General features: G+C 35.3%; 2 protein-coding genes and 1 pseudogene across 3 annotated transcripts, besides 3 other annotated features; 2 read left to right on the top strand and 1 right to left on the bottom strand.

Annotated features, from left to right (window-relative positions):
* Positions 1-1,199: 1,199 nt before the first annotated feature.
* Positions 1,200-2,212: a mobile genetic element.
* A 295-nt stretch (positions 2,213-2,507) lies between these two features.
* Positions 2,508-4,040: a mobile genetic element.
* Positions 4,041-7,544: 3,504 nt separating this feature from the next.
* Positions 7,545-12,365: part of a mobile genetic element that runs on past the window's edge.
* On the bottom strand, positions 7,976-8,461 carry TVAGG3_1007530 (uncharacterized protein; the record flags this gene model as incomplete). Its single annotated transcript, XM_051254456.1, has 1 exon — positions 7,976-8,461. One exon carries the CDS (start codon positions 8,459-8,461, stop codon positions 7,976-7,978), a length of 486 nt encoding a protein of 161 aa, XP_051080030.1.
* Positions 11,191-11,414, top strand: TVAGG3_1007520 (uncharacterized protein; the record flags this gene model as incomplete). The annotated part of the gene is made up of 1 exon (XM_051254455.1): positions 11,191-11,414. A coding segment is annotated over one exon (224 nt), but the record flags the coding sequence as incomplete, so codon positions are not given.
* TVAGG3_1007510 lies at positions 11,458-12,310 on the top strand (annotated as a pseudogene). The gene has a single exon. A coding segment is annotated over exon 1 (853 nt).

Below are 12,365 nucleotides of genomic sequence, written 5' to 3'. Positions count from 1 at the left end.
CTGAACTAGCAGACAAAACATATGTTGACAATAAAAGTCAAGTGAAGTGACGAGAGCTGAAAACGAATATTCTAAAAAGACTCATACACATTCTATTATCTGAAATAACAGACTTACAAGAAACCTTAAACAGTAAAAGTGCCGTTGGATACACATACCATGCAAATATTACAAACTTACAAGAAACCTTAAACAGGAAAAGTGCCGTTGGACATACACATACATCTTCTGAAATAACAGACTTAAACGTTAGCCTTGAAAATAAAGCAGATAAAACATATGTCAATGAAATATACCAAAGTTTGATAGGAACAAAAAAATATTGAAACTATTGTGGTGACTTTTCTGTCAATGAAAAAATAAATATTTTAGATGGCAGTTTGTACAGTCCTTAGAAAATGGTACACGTATAACTCATTCCGAAAAATAACAATGAATGTATGTAAGCTATAAAAGAATAATGGTACACAAGTTAAAGTTCCATTAGACAACAACTGCTACTTAAACTTATATGGAGACGAACAAAAGAAATATTTAAGAGTTTATGAAATGACAGATATGACATTGCCTGACCCAGCTCCAGCACCATATTATTATGACTATGGAGATGACGTCAGAACACCACATGTAGATGAACAAAAGCTAAATTATATTTAGATTATTATAGATATAAAAGATATAATGCAATAGAAAAACGAGAATAGTATACTATTATGAAGATGACAGAAATAAATATTATAGTCAAGATTTTACCTACCCTGAAAACATAAGATTATATTTAAAAAATATTCTGACACAAACCAGAAGAAACCTGAAATAGTTGCACTATATTTTAAGTTCAAAAGAGACAATCCTATAATGTTCTCATATGTTTGATTTAATGAACCCAGTAGGTTTCTATTTATACATCTTATGGAAGCAAGAGGTCCTCAAGTAATTGTTTGGTTGTGTTCGTGGGAACAAATAGTCGACAGGTTTTTGTATTGTGCAAACTCTTCAAAGGAAACAGGTGGAAGTAAAACGATTTCAGGTGAAAATTTACCTGCACACAGTCACTACATAGATTTAAGTACATCTCAAGCAGGTTGGCATAAGCATAGATATTGGGATTGGTCAGGAATGACAAAAGGTAAAGGATATGATGTTAAAGACGACGTTAAGTTGCTATAAATTGTTACTGGAGTGACACTCAGGGAGAAGGAAACCATACACATTTCGTTTCAGGATATACGCAAACAACGGGACAAAGTAAAGAATACATGCCACCTTACATGACAGTTTACGCATGGTATAGAATTGCTTAGTCGTCATTTTCAACTTCTTTAGCATATTCGTCAGGAGTTGTCTTATATTTGTTAGGAACTGTTTTTGAAAGTATACCACCTTGAACTTTGACAAGTTTGAAACGAGGTCTGACAATAGTCGTTTTATCTTCTGCTTGCAGTCTGTACATTTTGCCATGTTTGCCTAAAACTTCATAATATTCTCTTGTATACTTTCTTCTATTTTACGAACACGAAATGTGAGTACCTGTCGGTTCCCATTGTTGTCATAGTCAATAGTATTTTCATATGGGTCGCGTTTAGGTATTTCTATTTTACTTTGTCACCTTTCTGAAGTTTGAAGCCCGGCATTCTTTCTTGTTTGTCTCTTTTGACTAAATTATTAAATATATAGTAGTCTTTCTCTAAGTCAGGGTTGTTTTTCATTTCTCTTCGGGGGAGTGGTTTCCCAAACCTTTTTTGTTTACGGCTATATTGTAAATATTTAAAACTTGTCTCATCTTTGCCATGGAGAAGTGTCTATATTTGTCGTCATATTGACATTTCATTTGCTTCACACCTGTGGTTGGTTTAAGTCTCTTTAACATTTTTATACAACCGTCAATGACACCAAGAGCAGAATGGTTTTGGTCGACAATGAAATATTGGTTTACATTTTTTTGAACGCAGATAGTTTTTTACATCATCTGATTTGAAAGAACTTTCACAGTCAGATGTCAGTTTTGTTGGATGGTATTTGTCAACGAATATTGTCAAAGCAGTTTTCACATCTAAAATATTTTGGACCATAATGGTATGGCTTCACAGTATCTTGTGTTTTGACCGACAAATATTAGCCAGTATGGTGGTCCATCTGTTCTAACTCTCGGAATGTTTTCCAAGATATCCATAAACCAAGCATTTGGTGTTGAACTAAAGATTTTTACCATGAGTGCTTTCTTTGTCGCTTTAGAACATAGGGGTCCTTGTTTGGATTCGTCATTTTTTATCCTATAAGAATGGGTTTATTTGGCGCATTAGCAGGAGTTGCATCCAGATTTTTGCCCGCAGTGGGAACAATAGCCAGAGGTGTATTTGGAGTTGGAAGGAAGATTTTGAGTACATTAGGTATACTTAAAGAGAAAGCACAACCTATTATACAAACTGTACAGAAAGGTTGGGATGTAGCACGAGATGCAACAAATCTTATTCCAAATCCTGAAACAAGAGGAAAAGTTCAAGGATGAAACAATAAGAATTACCGAAAAAGTGACAAAACATCAAAAACAGGGAGGGGGTCTCAATTTTTATTACTTATATTATTTTACAATATTTATATAAATACTCTTTATAATATATTTTACTATAAAATTATACCTCAAATTCAAATATTTAAAATATTATTTACATAATTATCTCTAAATTATATTTTTATATATATTTTTCATATGTATAAATCATATAATCTATATCTATGCAAATCTCATCTAAAATTTTTGAACAAACCGCTACCATTTTATAATGGTCCATCTTAAATCATTCATAAATTCTGGTACATGTTAGTACAGAGTCTTCAAATCTCAAACACTCTGGTACCAACATGTACCAGACGCGAGTTTCCAATGCCCTCGTACGATTTTCTATTAAGATCTTCTTGAATGAGAAGGTCTTCATAGAAATCTTGTACGAGGGCTTCTCTTTTAAATACTCTGGTACCTGCTGGTATCGGAGTCGACTTTACAGCCCTTTCCCCAATTTTGAAGCTGGGGAAAGTTTTCAAGCAATGAAAGGGAAGCTCTCGCTATGAGGTGAAAATCTAGAATTTTTACCTCATAGCGAGTAATCCTTTGTTAATTGCTTGAAAACTTTCTTCAAATTATCAAAATTTCGAGGAAAAGTTTCCTTGCTTCAAAGAGAGATGGAGCCCTTTGAGCCACTGCATATAGGTCAGTGACTCAAAATACTCCATCTCTACTAGAAATCGCCAAAATTTGGGTCGCAATCTTTGAAATGCGACGCAAGTTTGGGCAATTTCGCGAGGGACTTGCTCCATTTGGTGCATAGATTCACACTCTATGCACCAGATGGAACAATTCTTTCGCTGACAGCGGGAAACTTTGTCTGAATAGTTTAACATTCAGACAAAGTTTTCCGCTGTCAGAGAGGGAATGGAAGGGTAAGAGGTATATATTCATAATGTATACCTCTTACTCTTCCATTCCCTCAAAAAGTTCAAAAACTTGGGTGCAATCAGTTCTGATTGCACCAAGTTTTTGAACTTTATATAAGGAATTGTTGGCTATGATGTACTGATTCATGATCAGTACATCATAGCCAACAATTCCTTCGCAAACAGTGGGAAACTTTGTCTGAATAGTTTAACATTCAGACAAAATTTCCCGCTGTCAGGGAGGGAATTAGAGGGTGGGAGATATATAGATAGACTATAAATCTCTCACCCTTTAATTCCCTCAGAAAGTTCAAAAACTTGGGTGCAATCAGAACTGATTGCACCCAAGTTTTTTGAATTTTGTATAAGGAATTGTTGGCTATGATGTGGATAGCCGCTGCCAGACCAAATGAATTAACCGTTTGTGAATAACGTTTCTGAATCTTTATTTAAAAAAGATAAAATATCACGATTTTGGCTGCGTTAAAAATCAAAGAATTGATGTTTTTGTCAAAAATCTTTTTAGAAGAAGTTGCACCCAATTACTTTTATCGTATTAAAAACGATTTACTTCAAACAGGTTTTATTCCTTCAATTAGAATTCGCGAAAAAAAAAAAAAAAAAAAAAAAAAAAAAAAAAAAAAAAAAAAAAAAGGTAGTGGGGCTTCCAGGCACTTCGTGCCCTCTAGCCCCCGTCACTTTTCTGTCACTTTCAGGAAAAAAATTTTTTATTATATATATATAAAATGAATTTTACAAAACCACCGTTACCTTCTTTGGAAATAAGAGTAGATGTAAAGATATTCTATTGAGAGAACTTAAGAAACTACCGAATGGTCTAACATTTGTAGACTTGTTCGGTGGAAGTTTCTATATATCTCATTTGTGCCATACAATATTTCCTGACTCAAAGATTATATGCAATGACTTCGACAACTATATGAACCGTCTCAAACATATACCAGACACAAACAAAATATTGAAAGAGTTAAAAGAAAAGATACCTATAGGTAAGATGAACGTATACCATTAGATAAGAAAAATACTGTCAGAGAGGTTTTGAAAAAGGCAGAGTATATTGACTGGGATAGTATATCTGCTAGACTATTATATAGTGGTGCTATAAGAGTTCATGAACATTGAAACACTTATGTCAAAAGTTTTATATCTTAACTATACAAAGGTTTTCAAAGAGAACATAGAAAAAATATACTGAGGGTATAGAGTTTGTGAGATGTCATTGGCAGAGTTGTATGAAAAATATAAAGACAAGGAAAATGTTTTCTTTATAGTGGACCCGCCGTTCTATAACACATGGGATTTTCAATACAAGTAGACTGGACTTTGAGAGACTCTTTAGAAACTTTAGACGTTTTACATAACCATCCATGCTTTTACTTTACATCCGATAAAAGTGGTTTGGAAAGTGTCATGAGATGGTTAGAGGACATACATGACTATGAGTTTAGATACGATAAGATAGAATTATGAGAGAGGTCCTATAAACTGGAGAAAGTGTATAAAAAAGAAATTTTACTAGTAAGTAAATGTGGTTTGAAATAGGACTACTTGTTTTAGGTTTTTTCCATTGTGTCATTTACTTATTTGACGTGGCAGAAAGATATAGAGAATATGAAGATGAACCAATGCAGCAATGTTCAGTATATGTACTCGTAAGAGATATTTTTATCTAATATTAAATGGACGCACAGAACTTAGCGAATGCACAGCAACCTGGACAACCAACCCAGAGAATATTCCAAATGAAGTTAGAATACAAACTGCAATGGCAAACTATGGTCAAGTGCCAACAGATGTACAAATGCAAACTGCCATGTCAAATGACGCTGCGTTAGGTTTGCACACCATGGTATGCAAATATGAGATGGAAAAGAGTTTTATACAACCCTGAAGTGGGATATAAACAACTCTATGCAGATGACGCGAACACAGGAGTTGACCCAGAGTTGTTTTCTACCAGAGGAGAAACAGAATGTATGAGCTCCAGTTAAAGAATGCTATGGAACTCAACAGGAAACGTAAGAGACTAGGCGGACATTAGATTTTTACATATAGTAAAATGGGTTTCTTCAGTAAGATAGGAAACTTCTTTCGAAATGTTGGAAGAGGTATTGGAATGGAATAAAAACCGTCGGAAGAGGAATTTGGAACGGAGTCAAAAATATTGGCAAAAGAGTAGGTCAGTTCGTTGGTATTATACCTAAAGACCCTGAACCAGAAGAGCAAGCTCCTGTTATACAACAGCCTGAACCTGCACCACAGTCAAGTTGGCAACCAAATCCAAAACCTCAACCGTATTAAAAAATTATATTTTTTTACCGTTCGATAGTAGTTGTATATGAAACTAAGTTCTAATAAGTAAAACGCATGGTATAATGGAATTATTCTCTTCTTCCATCTGTAGTACCATACTTGAAAGTCTGAAATACTTCACTCGGCGGTTCGTATAACTTTGTAGGTTTTTCGTAAAAGTCATTTGCCAAGCATAAGAAAGAGTTTTTGGGCGCCAGAAAATGAAGCATGAACACATAATAGCAGCTGGGTCGAAAACATCTTTAAATAATATGGTTCATCTCTTGCATATCGACTGTAATATTTGCTAAAGGAAGTTTCGACTTTCTGATTTAACATTCTTGCAAATAATACCATGACATTGCAGTGAATTCTGTATATATTTGTTCGTCTTTCTTTGGATTGTCTTCGTAGATTTGAAATGACACTTGTGAATTTTGTTTGTCATATACAATTCTCACATAAAGTGTGCTCTCGGTATTTGCATATTCATCAGCATATTTTGCATAACATGAATTTATTTTATCTTCTATATTTTTTAACGCAGTCTGTAGAGAAGATGAAAGGTCAACTTGTATTAGCTCAATTTCTTCCCACATTTTTCGTTTCCCTTCAGATATATAATCTATATGAAACCTTACAATAAATGGAAAACTTTTATCTTCTACAGACACAAACTTCATTCTACGAAAGCCAATAGCTTTTGTGACGGATGGGTCTCTTAACCATCTTAACGGGTAAGTCAAAACGATAGCCTTCATGCTTACGGTCTCTGTCTCAAACTTTTGAACCTACATTAGTAAAAAGTTCATCTAATGGTTTAGTTGTAGCAACTCTTGAATTTTCTTTTTCTATTGGAAGCATATTTTATCTAGAATAAAAATGTCAAATGAAACAGCGTCTATGAGAGAAATACAACACAACCGACAACTCATTATGCAAGCTCTAAATAAGAACACAACAAACTTTTCAAACTATTCTAAGATATCTGAGTCATTGAAAGAAGGAAACTTAAAACTGACGATAAACCCAATGACAGATGAGTTTCTATTTCAAGACAATAGGAACCATACTGTCTGTGTAAATCCAACAAAAGGAACTTTAAACGAGAAACCTATAGATGAACTTCTTTTGAAGGCAGATATTGACAACAAAGCTGACAAAGAGTATGTAGACGATGCAATAGCAAAAGAAGAAGAAAGAGCTAACAACGCTTATGCAACAAAAGAACATACTCATCCTGAACTAGCGGACAAAACATATGTTGACAATAAAATGTCAAGTGAAGTGACAAGAGCTGACAAAGAATATTCTAAAAAGACTCATATACATACCATTGCAAATATTTCAAACTTACAAGAAACCTTAAACAGGAAAAGTGACGTTGGACATACACATACCATTGCAAATATTACAAACTTACAAAGAACCTTAAACAGGAAAAGTGACGTTGGACATACACACGATTTTTCGCAACTGTTGGTATAGAAAATATTGCAGGAACGGTTGAAGAACCTGATGGAACTGGTGGGGATGTATTAAATTGGAAACCTCCTAACTTTCCACAAGGTTTAACATCGGATGAAGACATAACAACGATGAAATACACTAGATGTAGAAATGTCTATGTCATGGAGGATGAAAACAATGTTAAATTCACTGCTCAAGATTTATATGACAACAAAGCTGACAAAACATATGTTAACGATGAGTTAGATAAGAAAGCTGACAAAACATATGTTAACGATGAGTTAGATAAAAAAGCTGACAAAACAGAGCTTCAAACGTTAAAGACAGAAATACTTCAAACACTATATCCTATAGGTTCTATTTACACGTCAATGAACTCTACCAAACCAGAAACAGTTCTGGGTTTTGGAACTTGGACTCAAATAGTCGACAGGTTTTTGTATTGTGCAAACTCTTCAAAGGAAACAGGTGGAAGTAAAACGATTTCAGGTGCAAATTTACCTGCGCACAGTCACTACATAAATTTAAGTACATCTGAAGCAGGTTTGCATAGTCATAGATTTTGGGATTGGTCAGGAATGACAAAAGGTAAAGGATATGATGTTAAAGAGGACGTTAAGTTTGCTATAAATTGTTACTGGGATAACACTGATGTAGGAGGAATCCATTCACATCGCGTTTCAGGGTATACGCAAACAACAGGACAAAGTAAAGACTACATGCCACCTTACATGACAGTTTACGCATGGTATAGAATTGCTTAGTCGTCATTTTCAACTTCTTTAGCATATTCGTCAGGAGTTGTCTTATATTTGTTAGGAACTGTCTTTGAAAGTATACCACCTTGAACTTTGACAAGTTTGAAACGAGGTCTGACAATAGTAGTTTTATCTTCTGCTTGCAGTCTGTACATTTTGCCATGTTTGCCTAAAACTTCATAATATTCTCTTGTATACTTTCTTCTATTTTTACGAACACGAATGTGAGTACCTGTCGAGTTCCCATTGTTGTCATAGTCAATAGTATTTTCATATGGGTCGCGTTTAGGTATTTCTATTTTTACTTTGTCACCTTTCTTAAGTTTGAAGCCTGGCATTCTTTCTTGTTTGTCTCTTTTGACTAAACTATTAAATATATAGTCTTTCTCTAAGTCAGGGTTGTTTTTCATTTCTTCGGGGGAGTGGTTTCCCAAACCTTTTTGTTTACGGCTATTGTAAATATTTAAAACTTGTCTCATCTTTGCCATGGAGAAATGTCTATATTTGTCGTCATATGACATTTCATCTACCTCACCACCTTGTGGTTGATTTAAGTCTCTTAAGATTTTTATACAACTGTCAATGACACCAAGAGCAGAATGGTTTTGGTCGACAATGAAATATTGGTTTACATTTTTTGAACGCAGATAGTTTTTAATATCGTCTGATTTGAAAGAACTTTCACAGTCAGATGTCAGTTTTGTTGGATGGTATTTGTCAACGAATATTGTCAAAGCAGTTTTCACATTCTAAAATATTTTTGGACTGTAATGGTATGGCTTCACAGTATCTTGTGTTTTTGACCAACAAATATTAACCAGTATGGAGGTCCATTTCTCTATATCTCGGAATGTTTTCCAAGATATCCATAAACCAAGCATTTGGTGTTGAACTAAAGATTTTTATCATGAGTGCTTTCTTTGTCGCTTTAGAAACATACGGGTCCTTGTTTGAATTCGTCATTTTTAACCCATAAGAAATGGGTTTATTTGGCGCATTAGCAGGAGTTGCATCCAGATTTTTGCCCGCAGTGGGAACACTAGCCAGAGGTGCATTTGGAATTGGAAGGAAGATTTGAGTACATTAGGTATACTGAAAGAGAAAGCACAGCCTATTATACAAACTGTACAGAAAGGTTGGAGGTAGCACGAGATGCAGCAAATCTTATTCCAAATCCTGAAACAAGAGGAAAAGTTCAAGATGGATGGACAATGTAGGAAGACAAGCAGGAAACTACTATAACAAAGCAAATGACTACTATAACCAAGCAGGGCACTATATGGACCAAGGTGAAAGATTCTTTAACAGAGGATATAACCATGCACAACAGTGGGTAAACAACAACCAACCTCAACCGCCTCAAACGTGGGGAATGTAAAATTTTTTACTGAGATGAAATGAACAATATAGCTTTGAGACAAAATGGGCTCAAGATGGATTTGTCGACTTCCAGGCAGTTACACAACCACGTGTTTGTCAAGTTTCTCCTATACCTCAGGAAGTTTTAGACCGACTTAAAAAACCTAAACAAACCAGTTGAAAAAAACCAAACTAAATTTTTTACTGAGATGAAATGACCGAAGAAGTTGAAACGGTAGATTTGACACCACAAACAAAAAAGTTTCAGAACCATTTCAAAACCTGTCAAAGAACTTACAGATGAAGAGAAAAATTCAATAATAGAAAGTGCAGGTCTGGAAATACAACCCTAACTACAAAGTCATTTTCATAGAAATGGAACGGCTAGTATCTCAAAAAAGAAACAGACTCTCACAAATAAAATATTGAAGTCTGAAGGAGCTTTCGAGACAACAGATGGAAAAGTTTACTTCACCGACCAACAGTTCATTATAGAACATCTCATTGACTTAGAGTCGAAATATTCTAAACTTTACAACAAACACAAAAAGTTGAAAGGAAAACAAAAACAGATGGCATATGATATTTATGAAGATGTTGACAACACAACTGTTCCTGCAGGTGAAGTAAAGTCAGAGGAACCGAAAGTGACGAAAAAACCGATAGAAGAAGAGAAACCAAAAACTGAAGATAAACCAAAACCAAAGTTTAGTTTGGAAACTAAACCAAGTCAACCTTCATTAGCTGGTATGGGTTGGCGTCAAAGACTTATGGCAGCAGGCGGTTATGTAAAGTAAAGAAAAAAATATTTTTTTATTTTTATAAAAATGCCCCCATATAGAATGGACAGAAGGTCTGCTAGAATAAAAGCAGAGTTAGAAAGATATGGTTGGAGAGTTTCGAAGAATTTTAAATATAGGAGGGAAGACCCATAAAAGTCTATGACAATTGTCTGGTCTTCGCTACGAAATGGAATTGGAAACAGCACGCGCAAATTATCCAAACAGACTAGAGAGGTTAGAAGAAGAACGTCTTATGGACATGCCTTTCGATGTTAGTGAACCTCAAGTTGAGGGACACGACGGCTTTGCCAGATTCTACTGGAAACATGACGAACAATTGCATCCTTTGAGAAGGAAAAAAGGGAAGGGTGAAGACAAACATGCTCCCATGGAAAGAACAAGATATGCATATGAGAAGTACCGTGAAGTTAGAAGTAAAATTACTTCTGGTCGAACCTTTACAGTAAACTTTGACGAAGGAAAGAACAAAGAAGGCTTCATGGGTGTACTTGCTGCAATTCAAGACGGAAATAAGAAAGGATACAATCTCAGACTAACCGTAACAGATTTAGATGGTCATATTTACTATGCACATGGCAATGTCACAACAGCCGCACAACTTCTTGACGCTTTCAAGACTACAAAGAGAGAACAAATGGTTGACTCCGACTCAGACATTTTGAAGCAATTGAAGGAATTGCAAGTGTCAAGTTCGAATGGTACCAACCTAACCCTCAAGCAGTCAGACAACATGCTGGATACTTCCCGTTCATAAATAAGTCTGACATTGACTTGACAAGGTATGGAATTTACAATTCAATTGAAACAATTGTCAATGAACCTTGTATTCTTACATGTCTCAGGAACTCTGGTCTTGTTACAGAAGAGAAGATGAAGTATCTTGAGTCATGTGTGAAGACAAGGTACATTCTCAGAGGTCAATTGGCAAAAATTGCACCGTTGGCAAATGTCAATATCCGAGTCAGCATACCTACAGCTAAAGGTTCTTCACATGACGACTATGTTGTTGACAAAGACTTACCATGGTTGAAGATTGTAATTGTCCACAACACTTCATGTTGAACGAAAGTCTTACAAACCCATTGTTCGGAAAAGGCAAGTGCAACATTGTCAGAGCTGTAAACATTCTTTTCGAGAAAGGTTTGTTGGAACCAATTCCAGATGACAAGCTGACAGAAACTTTTGTACCAAAAGACGAAACAAACTTTTCACTGTTAGCAAGACCAAAAGTTGTTCCAGACAAAGTTATAGCACAAAAGAAGTACACAGTTCCAAAAGGAGTTGGATTGTTCGGATACCAACCTGAACCAGAAGAACTTCCAATGAGGTTGCAAGAACTTCAAGATGCTATAAACAAACTTCCATTGAGACATCCAATTGACGTCAAATTGTATTGGAGAGCATCTGAGTTAGGTCAGAAGGTTTTATATGAAACAGGTTGCTTCGACGATGTTTATGAGATAACAGGAGAAGTTTCTCAGAAGATAAGAGACTCACTTGAATTTCCACAAACTGGACCCATAGGTTGCGACAAGTTTGACTCATATGAAAAAATATACTATGTCGACCTTAACGCCGCATACATGAGGTTCGTCCAATATATCCCGACTGGAATTCCAAACGAAGATGGTGAGTTCCCAGGAAGGAACTATACAGTTGGAAAAGTCATACAACAACTGTATGATATTAGGAAAGCTTCAAACCCCAAACTTGCAATGACATTAAAATTGCTTATGAATTCGACATGGGGGTATTCCATTAAAAAACCTCAAGAGATGAAGAGTAAACATTATGAGAAGGTCGACAACTTTGTTGAAAGGTTTTCTCCTTTTTGTTTTGAAGTACGAATTCACTCAAGGTCAAAGTGGCTTAGTAACCACATTAAAACCTATTGTCGAACATTGGTCTTACCCTCAGTTCGCAAAGGCAGTCCTTGACAACTACAACAAATTCTTCTCCGAAGTCAAATCCAAAGTGAAGGTTTACTATGAGAACATTGACGCACTCATGACGAACGAAGAAGGATACAACAAACTCATTGAAATGGGTATGGTCGGTGAGAAGATGGGTCAATTCAAATTGGACAAAATTTTCACCGAAGTTCATGTAATATCGAAAAGGAAGTACTGGGGTGTTAAAGAAGACGGCACAGAAATAAAACATTGCATGAAATAAAAAATTTTTATTCGAATTTGAATCGGACAGGTCGAGTTACACCATTCTTGGTCTC

This window comes from Trichomonas vaginalis, chromosome I, assembly GCF_026262505.1.
Source record: "Trichomonas vaginalis G3 chromosome I, whole genome shotgun sequence".
Classification (NCBI taxonomy): domain Eukaryota; phylum Parabasalia; order Trichomonadida; family Trichomonadidae; genus Trichomonas; species Trichomonas vaginalis.
Note: the sequence above shows the minus strand (reverse complement) of the source record. Positions and strands in the feature narration are given on the sequence as shown.